A 20,696-nucleotide genomic window follows, 5' to 3' on the forward strand; every position below is an offset into this window, starting at 1 on the left:
TTACTCAGCTGAACCATATTTCGAAATGATTATTTACTCCATAGGCTTCAGATATTTATTGTACATGAAAATTTACTTTATTCCTATATAAAATGTCTATAATACATATTTATGTGCGCATGTGTATATATACACATACTTGCACGCTCATGTGTATACATATACATGCAGGTGTATACACATATATCTGCAGGTGTGTGTGTCTGTATAAATGTTTCATACCTTCCTAGAATTTCTAGTTATTCTATTTTTAACGGCCTCCAAATATGTGTAAGCGCCCACTGGCTGGACTCTTTAACAAAGTCATTAAATAACACATGGTATGTAAGCTGTACCTGGGAGAACTTCGTCTGTTAGCAGCTGACTTCACCACAGAACAACTAAGTGGGTGTGCTGTCAATGACTGCCATTGCATCAAGAAACCCCTGCAGGGGCTTCCCTGGTGGCGCAGTGGTTGAGAATCTGCCTGCTAATGCAGGGGACACGGGTTCGAGCCTGGTCTGGGAAGATCCCACGTGCCGCGGAGCAACTAGGCCCGTGAGCCACAACTACTGAGCCTACGCGTCTGGAGCCTGTGCTCCGCAACAAGAGAGGCCGCGATAGTGAGAGGCCCGCGCACCGCGATGACGAGCGGCCCCCCGCTTGCCACAACTAGAGAAAGCCCTCGCACAGAAACGAAGACCCAACACAGCAAAAATAAATAAATTAATTAATAAACTCCTACCCCCAACATCTTCTTTAAAAAAAAAAAAAAGAAACCCCTGCAGGCAGAAAAATCAAGTCTGCTGCAGAGCTCATTTTATTTATTTACATATGGATCTCAAAGATACTACCCATGTGTGTGTATCTCATATATGTCTTCACTCACATGAATGTTGGTAGCGAATGAATACCACAATACAACCCACTGGCCTGGATGTGTCATGTAAGGGGAATCTGAGTCCCTGGCTTCTCTCCCCGAGAATCAAAAATGATGATAGCTGCAAGGGTCCGTAGAAACCATTTCATCCAAACTCCCGATTTCGTGGATGAAGAAACAGGTCACGTCCACGCAGGTTGGGACCTGGGTCTGCAGTTTCTCAGCCTGGTTAAGAGGTCTTTATATTACACCACCGCCCTGGAAACCCACACTGGAACCCCTTCTCACTGCACTGTTGGTGCACTGGCCCTGGGACGTGACAGCTAATAACAGAAGAGGTTTGGCATCTTATACAGGTCTATATGCAGGCTGTGACGATCTGTAGAACCTTCCAGCATCCATGGTGGTGCAGGAACCCACCAGATTAAAGACCAGCCATACTGCATGCATTAAGAAGCTGTGTGAATCCAGTTACTGAAGCCCCAGTTTGCTTATCGTAAAATGAACATGGTACCCATGTTGTGAGGTCCAAGATATACAGGCGAGAAGCCCTTCTGAATCTTCAGTAATGAACACAAAGGATTCTGCAAGTCTTTCTTCAAAGGTGAAAAACTAAATAATTTTAGGATCTCTTCAGACATCCAGGGATGTCTACAAGCCTCACAGAAATGACTTATCTAACCTGTTGGAGGGAAAGCCCGCTAGAAAACACAAGTGTCTGCTGACCGGGGAGAGATGGGCCGATCCGGTGGACACAAAACACCACCTCTGGCTTCTACTGCTCCCCCACCTAGACCTTCCTAAAATTTAATGCACAGAAGAGGCAAAGAATTCAAGGTAGTGAGAGTAAAGCAAATGCATTCTAAAGGCCACATGAAGTATTAGCTTCCGCAACCTCCAAAACCCAAAGGCAGCTAGGGGAGCAGCCAGTTCACGCCAAACACGCAGCCATCAGCATACATTTACAGGGTTGTCTGTCACCCCAGCCAGGCAGGAGAAGCCTTACCTGACCTGCACAGTCAACACCAATATGTATGGTGATTTCTTTCTTTTTTTTTTTTTTGCCGTACGAGGGCCTCTCACTGTTGTGGCCTCTCCCATTGCGGAGCACGGGCTCCGGACGCGCAGGCTCAGTGGCCATGGCTCACGGGCCCAGCCGCTCCGCGGCATGTGGGATCTTCCCGGACCGGGGCACGAACCCGTGTCCCCTGCATCGGGAGGCGGACTCTCAACCACTGTGCCACCAGGGAAGCCCCTGTATGGTGATTTCTAATACTCCTTTTATAAATGGCTTTTCTGTGTTTTGTTCGTTCATGCATTCATGAATAAAAATCCCCCTGCAAATATTTTTCCCTAAGGGGTATATGTTTGTGGGTATGTGTGTGAGAGAGACAGAGAGAGAAAGTGTGACATGCTTTTTCCACTCGGCTTGACAAAAAGCTGCATAGAGATGTCCAGTTTCCTACCAGCCATCAAATACTTTTCTGCAACATAATCATAAAAAATATTTATAATATACGCCCTCAAAGATTCTGCTTTGCAAGGAAAAGAAATATGTCAACCATTCATCAAACCTGTACCTAATCTTCAGTTATTTTGCGACGTGTTAAAATATCATTTTCCATTCCTTCATTGTGTAAGTCTTCAGACAATGTATACGACAGCAGGTTCTTTCATTATTAATTCTGTCAGGTAGAGTGTCTGAAAACCCTTCTTCAAACCCCTCTGCCTCTACGTTTCACCTAAGCATGACCACTAAGTCATTTCAAGATGACTCCTACCCAAGTGAGTCAGTCAATGCAAGCCCAAACTGTGTGTCAGCGTCTGCATACCACATACATGCAGCCGTTTCCCTGTGAAAATGGCACACTCCCGCCGCACACACAAAAGCCTGCTCTAGTGAAGCAAAACAATTTCAATCGTTTAGAAATATGGCCAAAATTAATAACTTGTTTTATGTATCACAATATAAAAGGCAAAAAAAAAAAAAACAACCCACAGCACATGTACGGTAAAACCCGTAAGAAATGCATGCCTTTAAATTGTCACGACTGCGGAACAAGAATTGCAAAACGCTCAGAACCACCCTGTGCCATTTTCTCCATTTACATTTTTTCATTGCCATCAGCAGGCTATGAGTGAATTTACCCACCAAGCATTTTTTTTCACGACTCAACATGCACACCTGATTTCCCTGCTTTTTTCATTTTGATGTCGCTGACTCACCATTTCTTTCTACATCCACGGTCAAAGCCTCCGTCGTGAGAACGCTCATTTCTCATTGCTATGGAAAAAGAAAAGGCAAAGCAAGGAAGGGTCTTCATGAAACGCTAGCGCCCTCCCGCCAGTCTCCTCGGGGACCCTTCGGCAGGGAAGGCAGGTCTGCGGAGCGCGCCCCACATACCAAGGGCTCCCAGTCACACCAGCTCACCGCCCAGAGCACAGTCCCGAGAGGCACTGCCTTCTAGCTCCAGCGCGCTTTCAGCCAACGGCAGAAACCCAGGCGACCAAAACAGCACGTGTGTACAAGCGCGCGCACACACACACACACACACACACACACAGAGCACAGGCTCGCGTGCCCACACACACATGCACACGGGCAGAGCGCAGGTGGACTCTGCATGCCGATCTGCATTATCATTCACTTTCAGGCAGAACACCACACGAGAAGCGTGTCTGCAGACCTCCCCCGCTGGCCTCACACCGCCCCGTGAGCTGACCACCTGCTCTTCAAGACAGCGCAACAAAAGGGGCACGAGTCACTGCAAAGCTGGCACACAGCCACGGCGGCAGGAAAGCATCCCTGTCCTGCAGGAGATGCCCCGAGAGGGGACCCAGGCTCTCTTACCGGCTCTCCGCCCGCCGTGAGCACAGCGCCCCAGGGACCCGCTCTGCGGCAGTCCCGGCGTCTGCCTGCCTGTCTGTGCCCGCTGCCTCGTGACGGTCAAGTTCACGCAGCCCCGCCCCCCCCCAACCCCAGGACTCAAGGCTCCCTTGTGACCTCACTGACGACTCCTGACCTCAGGGGGAAATGTTCCCAAGGCTTCTCTGCCTAAACCCCCAAAGCCCTGCCCTTTTAAAGCCCTAAAGGCACGGGTGTCTTCCTCTTTATAATTTAAAAGAAGGAAATACAGAAAAGCCTACTGCATGAATTTTATGCAGCTTTGCCTGTTTAACTGTGCTAGACCATTGTACGCCGTGTGCAATCCAAGGTTCAATCCCACAACCGTAAGGTCAGATGAAACAATGAAGTTTAAAACAAAACAAAACACTCAATAGCCTATTTTACGTCTTTCTGTATTTGGGGGTTTATTACACACTCAGGAGGAATGTAATCCAAACAGCTAACAAAGTGCTTCCGGAGGTTTTACTGCGTACAAGGCATTCGCTGCAGACCACAAAGGGGTCACAGGCTGACCCTGACTTAGCCAATCCGTCACTTCACAATGATCTGCATTGAAAGTCCCCGCGCCCCACCTCCCCTCCTAAGGCAGCTCCCTCCCCCCTGACGCAGGCAGTGCCCCTCCCACCAGGGTCTCTAACAGCCACGCGGAGAGCCCCGACCCTCCCCAGTCCTGCACTTACCCTCCAGGACGAATTTTCTCTTTTTACCATCTGCTTCAATCAACGTCTTCAAAATTCACTGCCGTTACTTCTGACTCTTGCTCATTTAAACAAGTAACACGTGCTACTTTGCAGTATCTCCCACGTTACCGCTATCTCACCAAGAGTGACTTTTTCATTTTTTCACACCTGCTTGATTTTAAGCACTGCACCGCTGCGGTAGTGTGACACCCATTTAGCATTTAAATGAGTCTGCAAGGAAGGGTGGTGTGGCTATCCCATCATCCAGGGAAGGGAAGTTATTGGCAAGCTTAGGTGGCCTGATGCAAGCACACGGAGAACGAGAGTAAGAATTTGAACCTGTGTCTGCCCCCCCACATCCCACATGCTTTGCACTAGTTTTCATCTCCATGTATTATTCTACCAAGTACAGGATCCCATCCCTAAGAGAGGGTGCCATCCACCCCAGGCCAGCTCCATGCCTGTCTGTACCTCAGAGCACAATGGGAGGCCATCCACGTAACAGGCATCCCGTAAGAGCCTGGTGGCTGATAAGGGATTTCACCCACTTACTGCTCAAGAGGTATGTTCCTGGTGTTTACAAACTGAGTAACTCGAAACATCTCAACACTTGATTTTAGAATGGTTTTAGACGCACAGAAAAATTTCAACGAGAGGAGAATGTTCCCATGTCCCCTACACCCCCGTTTCCCCTACTGTCTACACATGACATGAGTATCTTTGCCATAACTAATGACCCCAATCTTGGTTCATTCATCCTAACTACAGTCTACATTTTATTCAGACTTTCTTCACTCTCGCCTGATAGCCTTCTTGTGTCCCAGGATCCCAGCCAGGACACCACATCGCATTTAGTTGTCACACCGGCTTCACCTCCTCCCACCTGAGCGACAGCTTCTCAGAGTGTCCTTGTTTTCCATGCCCTCCACAGCTTTGAGGAGCACCGTGCAGGCATTTTTGCAGAATGCCTCTCAGCTGGGATGTGTCTGATGTTTTTGTCATGATTACCCTGGAGTTATGGACGTGGAGGGCAGGCCGCAGGAGGTGAATGCCCTGCTTACCGTACAATACCAAGGATCACGCCGTCAACACAACAGTCTGCTGACTGGTGGGCAGGGTTAGGTACAGCGTGCATCAGCTTCTCCTCGGTCACGTGACTTTCACCCCACCTTTTCACCCTGCCCTGTGTGGAAGAACGTTACCATATGGAGCCCGTATTACAGGAATAAAGGGCTCTGACCCACCCCCTTGAGGGCGGAGGATCTACAGAGATCTGGAATTTTTCGGCACAGGTTTGTCTCTTCTCCCCCACGTATTAATATACCCAATCATTTACGTCTATCAGTGTGGACTCAGGGATACTTTACACACTGGGTTACAGTCCTGCACGACTTTATCTCACTGCAGCTTTGGTCATGCCTAACTCTAAGTGGACCCCTGTGTCCCTCTGGCATAGCCTCATTGTTACACGGTTTTTTATTTTTTGTGTTTGTTTGAATACTTCCTTACTTTGAGGGCACAAGACACTCCATACTCGTTTTGCATACACCCTGCCCCAGCTCCAGCATCAGCCGTACCTCCAAGGAGCCCTGCGTCCTTCTCATGGAGAAGTGTACTAGAAACCAGAATCTGGGTGCTGCTTTTGCTCTAGGAATCCATTTTTAAAGGAGACTCTCTATGAACAATGTGTAAAGGGGAAGCACTTTTATAATATTAAGGTTTATCATTGGGTTTTCATATATCCGTGTTTCCTAGAACAAGGCGTAATTATCGGGGCGTATAAGATGCTCAAAGCCTACGCTGTGTTGATGCCGTTAGGACTGTACATCGTAAATACTTGTAAAAAGTTGAATACAAATGTGCCTTTACTTGATATAGTACATTCATGTCCTTGAGAAAGTCCACAAATAAGAAGGGAACAGAACATGACAGGCACCCTGGCACACTGAAATGCCCAAAGAACGCCTCCTCATAGCCGCTGGGGCAAGCCTGCTGAAGCCTCAACCCTTCCCCAAGTCACTTCACCTGAACTGAGCTCGTATAGTCCAAGGATGCCAATGCTCCAAGTCAGAGTATCACAAAGGAGCCCGAGCTTAACAGCATCCTTCCCTCTCCACACGCTCGTGCTGTGAACGGGCCACAGCGAAGCCAACCAAGCCAGAGAGACCAGTAAAATGAAAATGGCAAGAGAAAGGGACATCATGTTGCAGAGAAGCATGCAAGAAGCCTCTCTGGAAACATCCAGACAGTTGACCATGCAGGCCTCACCTCCCCGTCTGGGAAGCGCACTCACTGAAGGCCAATCTCTTACGTCCCTTGGCCAAATCCCAGGGCTGGCAAACCTTCTCTGTCCAGTCTTATGGGAGTACAGCCACACCCACCTCTTTATGGACTGTCCACGGCTGCTCCCGGGCTACAAGGGCAGAGACGTCAGCACAGCAGGAACACTGAGTTCCTTAACGCCAAAAGTACTCACCATCTGATCCTTTGCGAAGTCTGAGCTAGAGCCGCGATGCTCAGACTTGAGTAACGCGCGGCCTCGTTTTAAATTTTAAAAACTTTTCTTCTTGTGGATTCTCGGCACCGACCAGATTTTAAAAATTGAGATGAGGTTCGCATACCCTGAAATTCACCCTTTGGAAGCGTATGATTTAGTAGCTTTCGGTAAATTCACAGAGTTGTGCATCTGTCACCACTGTCTAATTCCAAAGCGTTTCCCTCACCCGCAAAGAGCTCCACACCCGCTGGCAGTGACTGCCTTTCCCTCGGGCCTTCATTGCTGTTAGCCACCCATCTCCCTTCTGTCTCTACGGATCTACCTGCTCTGGGCAGCATACACGCACCAGAATCACGCAACGTGTGGCTTTTTATTATATTGTTAAATGTGTCTAAATATATTTTCCTTATTTTTATAGCTCACAGACTATAAAACACAACAGATTTGCAAGGGACGTGGGAAAAGAACTATAAAGCCAACGTGACTTTAATGGCTTTGCTGGGAATGAACTCTTCCTCTCGTGGCTCCGGACACCCCACTTCTCGTGGGTTCAGCGACCCTGGGTTCCCAGATGCCACGAAAGGACTCATCACTCGTCTCCGGACAGACAGGACCCAGAGCTCTGCTGGCATGGCACCCTGATGACTTGTCCCTTGTCTCGGCGGGACAGCTGGGGTCACGTGTGAGCCTGGACTCATGCTCTCCTCCCTGCATGGGACAGCAACCTCATTACCTCGGACAGCGGGGCTCCCCCCACACACAAGGCACGACCGTGCACACCATCCAGCATATCCTGGTAAGAAGGTTAAGGTTCACATGGAAATAAAGACACAAAAGATTCAACTCGAAAGGAGCACAGGCACATCTTCCAGGAACCCATGTGCTCCAAGTGCTGCATCTGAGAAAACCTCAAGGCCATGCACCTTCCCGGCTAGCGCCCTCTCACTGCCCACGCCACTGTCTTCCTCCTTCACCTTCCTGTCCTCTGACTCCAGCTGCTGGTGGAGGTGGTGTGACCTCCGCAGGGCCAGGGGAGAGCAGGTGGCTGCCTGGGGGTGCCGAGGGGATACACCGACTCCTCGGTTTCGCGCACGTTTCACGTCCACTCGGAAATATTTTAATGCATCTTACGCCGCTTAAGAGGCAAATCGCAGAACCATTCTTTTTTATTTTCAGTGTGTGGACCTTCAGAAAGTTTATGAGAAAACTGATTTTTGGGACTAGCTGTAGGCGTCTCACCACCACTTAACACACTGAGTACGAGGAAATCAACTCTGACAGCCAAGGGTCCACCTCACCTCTGACTGAGGGCAGCCGTGTATAAGATACGGTCTAACTCTAGAGAGGGTGTCACTTCAAATTGAACCTTAAAAATAAGCCCACTTCACTGGGACCTCCCTGGTGGCACAGTGGTTAAGAATCCGCCTGCCGATGCAGGGGACACGGGTTCGAGCCCTTGTCTGGGAAGATCCCACGTGCCGCGGAGCAACTAAGCCCGTGTGCCACAACTACAGAGCCTGTGCTCTAGAGCCCACGAGCCATAACTACTGAGCCCGCTCGCCTAGAGCCCATGCTCCACAACGAGAGAAGCCACCGCAATGAGAAGCCCGCGTGCTCCACAACAGAGTAGCCCCCGCTCTCTGCAACTAGAGAAAGCCTGCATGCAGCAACAAAGACCCACGCAGCCAAAAATAAAATTTAAAAATTGTTAAGAAAAGGAAAATGCAAAGTAGAAAGGGGGAGAGGGGGGGAGAAAAATAATAAACCCACTTCAGGAGTGACCACTCAGGGGTCCAAGGTCTCCTTTTGGGGTGATGAAAATCTTCTGGAACTAGACGGTGGTGATGGATGCCTAATGCTGGGAATGTATTAAGTGTTACTGAATCATATACACTCAAATGGTTAACTTTACATTATGTGGATCCCATCACAATTTTAAAATAAATAAAATCTTTTCAGCCCCATTTCAAAAAAAGCATAAGTTACTTATTTTTTATTTTATGTTTTTAAACTTTTATGTTGGAGTCTAGTGGAATAACAATGTTGCATTAGTTTCAGGTGTATAGCAAAGTGATTAAGTTATATCTACTCCTTTTCCAAATTGTTTTCCCATTTACATTGTTACATAATATTGAGCAGAGCTCCGTTTTACCCAGTAGGCCCGTGTTGGTTATCCATTTTAAATATAGCAGCATAAGTTACTTTGAGTAACTTAAAAATTAAAGCAAGTCATTTACAGGAACCTCACAAACAGCAGCCAATGTGACCCCACATACAGACACCTACAAAGCCTGTGAGTCCCAAGGGACGGAGGTCAAACTGGACAGATGTCCGGTCCTCGAAGCCATCTCATCAGGGAGCCTGACCTCAGTGGGCCCGAGACTCACTGCCCACTGGTGTTCTCCAGACACTGATTTCAGAGTTCTAATATAAAATGCCGACACAGACAGAAAGGAACACAGGAGAAACCTGCTGCAGTTAAGCGGCCTCGTCCTCGCCCAAGAGAGAGAAGCCTGCGTCTGGCACCTGGTCTCTAAAGTTCCCGAACATTGCTCACGAAGGCCTGGGGAGAGGCAGGTGTGAGAAGGATACGTGGCCTCATCCACGACCCTCCCAGGCATCAGGGATGCCCTCGATCATCTCTGTGGAGCAAGTTTTCATCCTAACGTGGCTCTGCCATGTCCACTGCTGCAACGAAGCGCCACCTCGTTACCACCCTGCAACAATGCTACGGTGCCTCTCACAGGCCGTACCTTCCACAGGGGAGGAACCACAAGTCGGTGTTCACAGATCACGGATGAGACGCGCTCACGTTCCCAACACGGATTCACCACACAGCCTGGATTAAGACATGCGACTTCACCCATTAATGAATGGTATGAAAGTCGACTACGTGAGGATTAGGTAGGGTGCCACACTCGGTCCCATCAGAAGAAACAGGGATCAGAGACCTGGTCCTTGACAGTTCGGTTCTTTTGCTCAGGCTTAGCTGCCCCGCGGCACGTGGGATCTTAGCTCCCCAAACAGGGATCAAACCTGCATTCCCTGCGTTGGGAGGCGGATTCTTAACCACTGGACCACCAGGGAAGTCCCGACAATTCGGTTCTTGAGCCAAGAGGAAAGCACTTGAATGAGACAATGAGCCAGAAGAGTCTAGAAGAACTTAAAGGCAGCAAAGATCGTCTCAAAAGCAGTCAGAGGAGACTTTGCCGACACCTCTGCCACCGTGAAGAGCATTCATGTAAGGTGTACTTAAACCCATATGGCCGCCTTCCAGGTCATCCCAGCCCTAAACCATGGTACGCTGACTTAAAACACGGCATCGAGCAAGGAAGCATGGGTGAAAGGATCAAAAGGAGATCATGAGTGTCAGTGTGTTCTTGTGGATTTCTGGAGAAAGGCAAAAACACCAAAGAGTCCCTGTATGTGCAAGTTCGACCACAGGCAACTGATAAGGGTTTGAGCTTTTTTTTTTTTTTTTTGGGGTTGCATTGGGTCTTTGTTGCTACACACGGGCTTTCTCTAGCTGCGGCGAGCAGGGGCTACTCTTCCTTGCGGTGCGTGGGCTTCTCAATGCGGTGGCTTCTCTTGTTGTGGAGCATAACTCTAGGTGCGCGGGCTTCAGCAGTTGCAGCACGCAGGCTCAGTAGTTGTGGCCCATGGGCTTAGTTGCTCTGACCTGTGTCCCCTGCCTTGGCAGGTGGATTCTTAACCACTGCACCACCAGGGACGTCCCAAGGGTCTGAGCTTGGAAGACAGGAGTCCACTGAGAAGAAAGGAGACCAGAGGATAAGAGAGCAAAGGATCCTGTCAAACAGCTGCGGAAGTCTCTCCATCCAAGAAGAGGGGCCGTGGACTCTTGGCTTTTCCCTCCCTAATCCTCGCCCCCAACAAAGGACTCGCATGCAGCCACCGGGGCAATCAGCTGATGTGTGTCAGAACCCTCTCAGAGGGCAGAAGCTGCCGTCACAAGCGGGGTCTGTGGAGGACCGCTTCCCCGCCGCGTCTGGAACTCGGATGCCTGGGTCCAGTCTCCATCGCTGTCCCTCAGCGCCGCAGTGGTTAACATGTCGGCACGGTCTCTGCCCACACCTCACTGCTCCGTGGACCTGGCTCCCTGGCCTCACTTTCTGCTCCGGGGCCCCAAGCCCTGGGACCCTCAAACCACGGCCTAACAACGCGTCCTTCAGAATAACGTGAAGTCACGAGACCAAACCAGCATGTGAACAAATCTGCTGTGCCTTGTCCTGACTCTGCTTTTCCTGAAGCCACACAGGTATAAACACAAGGGGAAAGTGTAGTTACAAACCAAGACGTAAAAACACACCACTGGAGCCCGGGCCCAGGGTCTTCTGACAGCCGTTGCTCTTCATCTCTGGGAGGATGGAGGTTTGTGTCTGAGCAAGGGCTCTGGGCACAGGAGACAGTGCACTGCCCGAAAGGAAGCTGTGCCGATGCCGGGCTCCACCCCAGAAAACTTCCAAGCTTGAGTTTCACCTTGTGACCATGCCAGCGTGGGCTTCCTAAGTATCCAGCACAGCAGTTCAGAATGGAAAGCTTCAACTGCCCCTTAGCTAACTGAAGGCCAGGAGAAGTAAACGTCTCCCCCAAAGCAACAAATGAGGGGTGCAGCTCGGATGGCAACGCTCTCACTCTGAAACCTACTTGCGAGCAGCCTGTGGAGTAAATGGAAATCAGTCTTGACATCAAGCTCTGTACCGCAAATCACATCTCAGGGCAAACGTACAGGAAGGTGACCCTCAGGTGGGCTTAGCTTGTTGATGAATTTCACATGAAATGAAAGAGCTTGATTTCATACAGACTCCACCTTCTGGCTGTTAGTGGGATTTAGGATTTATTCTTATTCTCCCCCGGCCCCTCCTCTCCCATCCGTCCCAACAAAATACAAGCCTGCAGGTCAGAGCCAGTCCGCTGGCGGCAGCTCCTATGGGGGCAGAAATGGCCGGGACGAGGCCGGGGAGTGGGAACCTGCCAGTGGCCACAGCCTCCCAGGCTCTTCCCCTACAAAACCTGTGTGCAGAACCCCCCAGACCCAGTCCTCTAGAAGACCCTCACGTGTGAGGGGCACGAACCCCATGTGGTAAAACTTAGCTTTCTTACAAGGCTTAAAACATGACACTGGGGCTTCCCTGGTGGCGCAGTGGTTGAGAATCTGCCTGCCAATGCAGGGGACACGGGTTCGAGCCCTGGTCTGGGAGGATCCCACATGCCGCGGAGCAACTAGGCCCGTGAGCCACAACTACTGAGCCTGCGCATCTGGAGCCGCGCAACAAGAGAGGCCGCGACAGTGAGAGGCCCGCGCGCCGCGATGAAGAGTGGCCCCCGCTCGCCACAACTAGAGAAAGCCCTCGCACAGAAACGAAGACCTAACACAGCCAAAAATAAATAAATAAATAAATTAAAAAAATAAAAAAACATGACACTGGCCAACAAGTCCACGTACCAAATTTGAGATGTTGATGACTTCCCTCTAACGGGCAAGGAAAGCCCGCTTCGGGTACTGTCATGTATACTAAAATCGTCAATACAGTTTCAGCAAGCACGTCATGCCAACATGGAAGCACTATTCCCCACGATCCAGAAGGAGCACAGAGCCCCACCTCCACCCTGCCCAGGGTCCACCAGCCGTCCAGGCAGGGAGAGAGCAGCCAGCAAGGGGGCAGCTCCACGAGACGCGGCAGAGGGGGCACCGGAGCCCCCTGGTCCCCATACGCTGTTTACAGGGCGATGGGAGCCTGCTCAGAAAACCACTCTTAGAAAGGGAATTCCCCACCAGAGGGTGTGTGCAACTCCATGCCGGCAACAGCCCTCCAAAGAGGCTTCGCTGTTTGCCCCCCTTCATCAGCTGCTCGCTAGGATGGCAGCTCCTTCATTTTAAATACTAGGTGTGACCTTGTCTGGACAACGATGAAAGAACACTTCCTGAGAGAGTGGACGCAGCAGAAAGTAGACCACTTCATACCTTGAAGTCCTAACCCCCCCGGACTTCAGAAGCTGATGGAATGAAGCTCTTTCGAGAGGTGATTCAGGCAAAACGAGGGCACGGGGGTGGACCCTAATCCAGTCTGGCTGGTGTCCTTCCAAGAAGACATCAGGACAGAGACACACACAGAGGGAAGACCAGGTGAGGACACAGGGAGGAGGCGGCCGCCTGCAAGACACCGAGAGAGGCCCTGGGAGAAACCCACCCTGCCAGCGCCTGGAGCTTAGACTCGGGCCTCCAGAGCCTTGAGAAAATCACTGTCTGTTGCTGATGCCGCCCAGACCCTGGCAGTTTGTTACAGCAGCCCAAGCAAACTGCTACACCGAGCTTTCAAGGTCCCCGCGACACTGGGGTTAGGGAGCAGACGGCCGTTAGTCAGGACACCTGAGCTTGGAGATCTGGTGCAAAACCTCCAAAAACAGTGGGCGCTGGCTCTGGAAACGTGATGGGTGAGGACGCCGCTCCCATGAGAACACAGCCGGAGGCAAGCAAACACGGCTAGATCTCCTCCCGAGGGCCTGGGTCCTGCTCAAACACCACGTGTCTTGCCCACAACCCCCAGGCAGGAGTCGCCTCATCCTCGTCCCTCCGGAGATTGTGAACCATCCCGTAACTTTTCACAAAGATGAGAATTACGCGTCATCGCTTCATTGCTGAGTGTCGGTGTCTCTCCTTCCCTCCTATGCTGGGAGGTCCTCTGGGGCAGAACCTCTGTCCTGCTTTATCTAGAACACAGACTCCTGAAGCTCACAAAAATGCTCTCAACTCGATTTGCTGCATAATTTTCTCTTGAGGCTCTTCTGCATCCCAACAGACACAACAAAAGCCAGTTTTCATTATCACGTTCCAGTTAACAGATCAGCAATTCGATTTCTTTACACAGATATGTTACATGAATTTATGCAAAACACTGGGCATCTTTAAATCTCTGCATTATAGATTTGGTGTTGGTGAGCAAAGGACAGTCCCTTGCCTGCATTTTCATTTCTTGGGTTCTCCCATTTAATGTCTCAAGGGCACTCTTTCTCACTGATACTTCAGAAGATAAACATTTTCTCAAAAAAACGCCTCTTCGACATCCCTAATCTAGGATTTCACTGAGCCTCACCACTCTTTAAAAGCACACACAATGACTCTGAAAATTGCTGGGTTTGTAGCTCAAAACCAGAAAGCTTCTGGAACTCGTTCCTTCAGAGTGGTTACGCAGCCTGCCAGCAGACACAGCTGTGAAACAGGCAGCGTGTGGTCGCTCCCCCGTTCCTCTTGACCCTTTCGCTGCTGACAGTACCGTTACAACACACACACACACACACACACACACACACACACATTATGTACATTATAAGTCATTTGTTATGACTCTTCACAGCAGGAGAGCTGAACTCCAACCAGCACATGCATGTCTCTCTGCAGGATAAATGCCCGAGGCCTCCGTGCAGGAGCGAAGCCTGAGCCCGAGTGTGCGGGGAGCATCCTCACCGCACTGCACTGCACTACCACAGCACGCGCTCTCACGACTGCAGCAGGGCCCGGAAGTGGCTCTGATGAAGATGACAGCTGGCACTTGGCACGTGACCTGCTCGCAATCCAGAGCCATAAAGCTCTACACTGTGCCGCTCAGACGCAGCTCAGCTCTGTACGTGTATTATTCACGGACCGTCCTCTCTCACCCAGGGCTTTCTGGTCTTGGCCGTGCACACTGGTAACTGCAACCACGTCCTACATATGCACACACAGCCCACCATGCCTGCTCCCTCAGAGCCACCGACACTCTTGTGCAAGCCTAGAAGCACTCAGCTTACAGCCAAATGAAGTAAAACGCCGTTATGTAAGGCTCTCAAAAGCAAGCATTTACATCGGTCATCTCCGGGACAGAATCTTCAATTCTGAGGTTGGTGTTTAATTTGAGTAGCACGCCAACTCCCAGAGATGCTCAAGGAACAGAAAAATATGCACTCAGCGACCCTATTGTGTACCAATTTGCTTCCATTCTTCCATCGGCCCTTTTAAAACAAGGCCGTACCCCAGTTCCTGCAGTGACCTACACTGCCCTCTCCTGCCCTCTTCACGGATGAGGGTCCAGACGACCGTATTTCACCTAAATTCCACCCTCACTACAGTGACACAGCTACACTGGCCACACTTGAGAATCAGGGCACATGACAGTGTAACAGTGCTGCCGTGCCGTTCTTTCAGATGCTCTGATGCCCTCTTGGGGAGCCAACCGACTTGATTTCTATTTTAAAGCTCAAAATTAAGTCATTCAATAAGGCCAATTGAGAAAGGCTTGCCTTAGTCCTTTGACTAACAATCCTTCCAGACAATTTGGATTTCCAGACCCAGCAACCCAGCTGTGCCCTCGATGTTAAAGCGTCCCGTCTGGATAAAGCATGTCATTCAAGCCCACTACACTGGGTTTCTCGTTCTGTGAACATAAAGAACTTGACTGTACGGAAAACACAGCAGCTGTTTTAAGAACCAAAAATGCCACGATGGCGTTCAGAGCGTCCCCGCCCTGGGGATGCTTCTCCCGCCGGCAGTGGTGTAGGGCTGAGGGCTTGGTCCTGGGGACGCTGGAAGTTGAACCTGGTTAGTGGCCCCTTCAGGACTGGCGGAAACCAGATACCCAAGCACTCACCCACCGTAATGCAGCCCACCTCAAGATGACTTCTTAGTAACCCCAAGTGCAGAGTCTCCTACCTTGGGGTGGGGCATCCCTCCTCGGCCTGGACTGAGGAAGAAAGCTCTCTGCGCGCACCGGGGTCCTCTGTTTGCCGTCGCACTTCCACAGAAGCTTCCTGCCAAGGGTGGCACAAGGAGACACCCGGTCATCAAGCTGCCGCCTCCGAGACCTCTGTGATCACGAACCCTTCATTGTGGGTTCGCCCTGTGAGCCCGCACCACGAAGGCAGTGACGCCGCCTGCCGTCAGCCGGCCACAGGACCCGCGAGCCCGGCTCTCCAAAGCGTCTCATCAAAATGACTCAACAAGACCGTGCGTTCGTTCCCCTTTGGCTCTGGGCAGGAAGCAAAACTGCTACGTGAGGGTCATAAACCTGTGTTGACACACTGGCCCCCAAACCCTAATCAAACCAAACCCAGCTGGTCACGGCTCCCTGCAGCGAAACCTCAAGCCCCGGGACCTGGAGTCTGGGAGCCTTGTTTCTTGACCGAGCAAGCATGGAATTCTCAGAGGTCACAGTGCACGGGGCATGGGCACGCGGTCGCGGTGTTTGCAGGCCTTTCTGCACCAGGGGCCCACACAGAAACCTGCACCTCTCTCCACACGCAGATGTTCATTATTGTGTAACAAACCGATGACTGGTTTTTCTTAAAAGAACCTCCATCTGATGCTGCAGGAAACCTGTTCTTTGAAATGTACAAATGCAGATGGAAGGGGAAACAAAGCAGAGAGAGTGAGAGAGGAAGACTGACTATGGGCTCTGAGGTATGGATACAAATATGCAGCTTTACAGAAAGCTTCCCATCAACTTTCACCATCAAAACTCCTACTTATGGGCTTCCCTGGTGGCGCAGTGGTTGAGAGTCCGCCTGCCGATGCAGGGGACACGGGTTCGTGCCCCGATCCAGGAAGATCCCACATGCCGCAGAGCGGCTGGGCCCGTGAGCCATGGCCGCTGAGCCTGCGCTCCGCAACGGGAGAGGCCACAGCAGTGAGAAGCCCGTGTAACCGCAAAAAAAAAAAAAAAAAAAAAAAAAAACTCCTACTTAAAAAAAAAAAGTGAAATAGTTTAACGCACCGCATTTTCCATTACATTTGCCCCAGAACAACTTTTAAAAATATTTGACCAAAAAAAGGGACTAAGAAGAATACTAATAGCATCAAGTAACATCAATGTTTGAAACTCTCTCTTGTGTTGTCTTAGGCCTTGCTATAAAGCACCGCTTGTAATTTCAGAGGAGAGCTTGCCATTTTCTATCATCTCCCCCAATTTCTTCCCTTTGTATCAAGGGCAAGATAATCAAAGGGAAAGACCGCTTTGGCGACAGCTGACGAGGAGGCTGGGAACTCGAGATGTGGGTGCAAACAGGGCACTCGCAATTGTCATGGGTGTATCCACTTTGTCCCCAGGTGCTGATACTAGAAAAGCTGGTGCACAGAAACGCTCAGACAGCTGGACACAAGTCACAGGAGCTGATACTAGAAAAGCTGGTGCACGGAAATGCTCAGACAGCTGGACACGTGTCACAGCGGCAATGGGCCATGATACTCTGGGGCTGTCCTATATACGTGCCTTAAGATGGAATTACGGAGGCTCTGTGCTGGCTCCCTGCAGGACGCTTACCTGCTTGTAGAGGTCGGTCGACGGCGACGACCGGGACCTTCCGTGGATGTACTGTGGCCTCTCGCGCTGGTCCAGACCCACGTCCAGGATGTTGTCTGCCGAGTGGTACCTCCCAGAACTCCTGGCTTCCGGGGCTTTCCTCTGTTCCCTCCAGGAGGCTTGATACTCTGCAAAGGTTCCCAGCCTCTGAGGCGGGTCTGATCTCCCCATCTCTCCCTCCTTGCCGGGGCCCGCTGTCCAAGGCCTCTCCGGCTTCTCCTTGGGGAGCCCACAGGGTGCCGGCCTCAGCCCCGGCCGCTGGCCTACGGGCTTGCTGGTTTCCTCAAAAAACTTCCACCTGTCGGCAAAGGTGCGCACGGTCTCGTCGGGAGGTGCGGGGCCCTGGCGCGGGCGGTCATCCCCCGCGAGCCCCACCTCGTTCATCTTCTCGGGCTCGGAGTAGGACTTCAGTTTCTGCTCAGCCGTGAAGCGCCTCCGGCCTGCGATGCGCGGGGCGTGCAGCGCGCCGCCGGCGCTCGAGGGCAGCCTGGCCGGTGCTGCTTCCCAGACGCGAGGGAGGGTGTCGGGGTCCGACGGGCTGGGCTCCAGGTCGCGGCGCCTAAACGACGTGGCCCTCAGGACGCGGGCCTGCGCCTCCTTCAGGTGGTCCTTATAGGTGCTGGAGAAGGCGGCTTCCAGGGCGCCCCCTGCCGGCTGCACCCCCCAGCCGCGCGCCTCTGCCTCGGCGGCGGCCTCCTCCTCCTCCGCGGCGCCGGCCAGGGTTGCCGTGCTCCGGCTCTTCTGCAGCCTGGCTCGCCGCAGCTGGATCTCATTCCTCAGGGTGGTGGCGAAGCGGTCGCTCCTCCGTATGGGTTTGCCCGCCGGGGCCTCGGGCGGGGTCCTCTCCGGGGCGCCCTCGTGGCCGGCCTCGGGCCGGCGCGCCCCTTCCTGGGTCAGCGAGTGCAGCATGGGCGTCTGCAGGGGGCAGATCTCGCCGCCCCCGTGGGCCCACGCGAAGCCGCCTGCGACCCTCTTCACACTCGCTGTTTCCACGAGGCCGGCCCCGGGCGGTTCCTCGGCTCCCTCGCAGTGGCCCCCGGCCTCCCTGTCCGCCGGCGCCACCTTCCCCCTTTGCCGGGCGCCCTCGAGCCGGGGCGGGTAGCAGCGGGGCTGCGCGGCCGGGGCGCCCCCCTGCGGGCCGCGCCTAGAGGTCACGCAGTAGTAGCGGCTCTGCACGCCACAGTCCCCCTTCTGGTCGCCAGCGCTGGGCCGCCCCACCGGAGCGGGGCTGTCATCCGGGAAGTGCTCAGCAGGCGGCTGCTCCTTGAGCCACGTGGCCGCGCTGGGCCCCTCGTGAAAGAAGGGGCTCTCATCACTGGAATGGCGCGGGTGCTGGCACGCGGGCAAAGGCTGCGGGCAGCGCACGTCCGTGCTGGACAGGGAGGCCTGGAGCCGGCTGGGGGCCCCCGGGAGGGCCCTGGCCCCGCTGTCGCAGGGCGGCCACCCGCAGTCCAGGGGCACAGCCGGCGCACAGCCCGAGCTGCCGGCTCTCCTCCCGTCGCCCAGGCGCGCTGGTCTCTGCGGCTGATCAGCCGCTTCCGGTCTCCAGTCGCTGTGGTACTGAGCGCGGGTCAGGCCCGGAGGGTGCTGCGTGGTGGCCGCCTCTGAGAATGGGGGGCCCTGGGTCTTCTCGTGGCTCTTGGTGGCCGCAAAGCTGTCACTGCGGAGAGGGGGAGGGGGCGGAGGAGGGGACGAAGAGGCCTTCTTCTTATCGGGCACATACCAGACCGGCCCCAAACTGGACCTCCCGGAAGCAGCTAGCTTGGGCTCAGGACTGTCCTCGGGCCTGGGGCTCCTGCTGCTATCACAGGGGACCCTGGGGGGGAAGCCCCCGAGCCTCTCGTCCACACACTGAGGGTCGCCGGCAGCCAGGCCCTGCCGGTCGCTGCCTCCGGTGGAGGCCTCCCAAAGGCCCACTTTGTAGAGGATGTTCTCGGCAGAGGAGGCATCCGCCTTGGGCAAGGTGTGGTCAGGCGTGCTGGAGCTGGTGGAAAAGGAGCCGTACGCGGAGTCCCGCTTGCTCGGGCCGCCCAGGTGGTCGATGCTGCTGTTGGACTTGGCAGCCGAGAGGCGCCCAGATGGGTAGGACTGGGCAGGCTGGTCCAGGCTGTCCACGCTCCCCAGGGAGCTGAAGTGGTCAGAGGCGCGCTGCAGATGTGTCTGCTCCCACAGGCCGCTCGACAGGTCCTGGGACGAGGAGCTAGGAAACGAGAACCACAGGCAACAGTGTGCTTTAGAGTCACGTTGCAGCAAAGGGCAAGATGAGACTATGCACGTAGGAGCGGCTGGCCCTGGGCAGAAGGCAACCACTCTTCCTGCAGCAAGACCCCTGGGTGCGGCGCATCTAAGTTTTCCCATGTCAAAGAGCAGCTCTCCGAGGGCAGGCTGAAAGGGCCGAGCCCTACCCACAGGATGCTGTCCCCAAACAGAAAACCTTCCACGCTGCGGTACATCTCTCAGCTCGACACCCACAGGCTGGACCAGGCAGCAGCAGGCAATGCCCCTGTGAACACCTTGATCCTCAATCACTGGTTCAGTGTCGCAGATAGCAAACCGCAGCCCATGGGCTAAGGACAGCTTTTAGAGTTTTTTAATGGGGGCGGGGCGGGGCACGGAATCAAAAGAGTTCTTCCTGATGCATGAAAATGACACAAAATTCCGATTTCAGTGCTCATAACCCAAGTCTGACGGGAACTCGGTCATGGCTGTGTGCTTTGCTCCCAAGGGCAGAGCTGCACAGCGGCGGCAGACACCGGCCCACCAGCCTGAGGTATCAATCCTGTCTGGCCCCCTGCAAGACGAGTTTGTGGACCCCTGGTTGAGTGCAGGAAACGATTCATACTACGGACTGCTAACACAAAGAAAGCCATCAAAAGAGAATGATCTTGGGCTTTCCTGGTGTCACAGTGGTTGGGAGTCTGCCTGCCAACGCAGGAGACACGGGTTCATGCCCCGGTCCGGGAGGATCCCACATGCCACGGAGCGGCTGGGCCCGTGAGCCATGGCTGCCGGGCCTGTGCTCCACAACGGGAGAGGCCACAGCGGAGAGACGCCCGCGTACCGCAAAAAAAAAAAAAAGAGAATGATCTTCAACTTAGAAAGGCAAGTTCAGAGATCACATGACTTTTCCAAACCCAGATATTAAATCACAGGCATACCTCATTTTGAAATGAGGTATGCCTGTGATTTAATGAAAGCTCAGATGATGATTAGCATTTTTTTAGCAATAAAGTATTTTAAGACTAACGTATGTACTTTTTTTTTAGACATAGTGCTACTACTGCACACTTAAAAGCTCTCAATAATGAAACTATTTATCCAGGCATGTTAAGTGCTTTCATTAAAGCTCAAGAAAGCTGGAACATTCACACTTCCAAGAAAAAAACTGGCTGCTTGAGGTTCG

The 20,696-nt window shown here is 52.7% G+C and overlaps 1 protein-coding gene across 1 annotated transcript in view; it reads right to left on the reverse strand.

Annotated features, from left to right (window-relative positions):
* The window catches only part of SHROOM2 (shroom family member 2), a gene marked incomplete at its 5' end in the record, with an annotated part of 55,592 nt that extends 35,846 nt beyond the window's left edge, over window positions 1-19,746 (reverse strand). The window contains 3 exons of the mRNA XM_081223140.1: window positions 15,649-15,746; window positions 17,255-19,493; window positions 19,601-19,746. Coding sequence (XP_081079266.1) covers window positions 15,649-15,746; window positions 17,255-19,493; window positions 19,601-19,746 — 2,483 coding nt within the window. The remainder of the gene's footprint in view (window positions 1-15,648; window positions 15,747-17,254; window positions 19,494-19,600) is intronic.
* Window positions 19,747-20,696: the final 950 nt, after the last annotated feature.

The sequence above is a fragment of the Mesoplodon bidens genome (genome assembly GCF_964165515.1).
Source record: "Mesoplodon bidens genome assembly, chromosome: X".
Classification (NCBI taxonomy): domain Eukaryota; kingdom Metazoa; phylum Chordata; class Mammalia; order Artiodactyla; family Ziphiidae; genus Mesoplodon; species Mesoplodon bidens.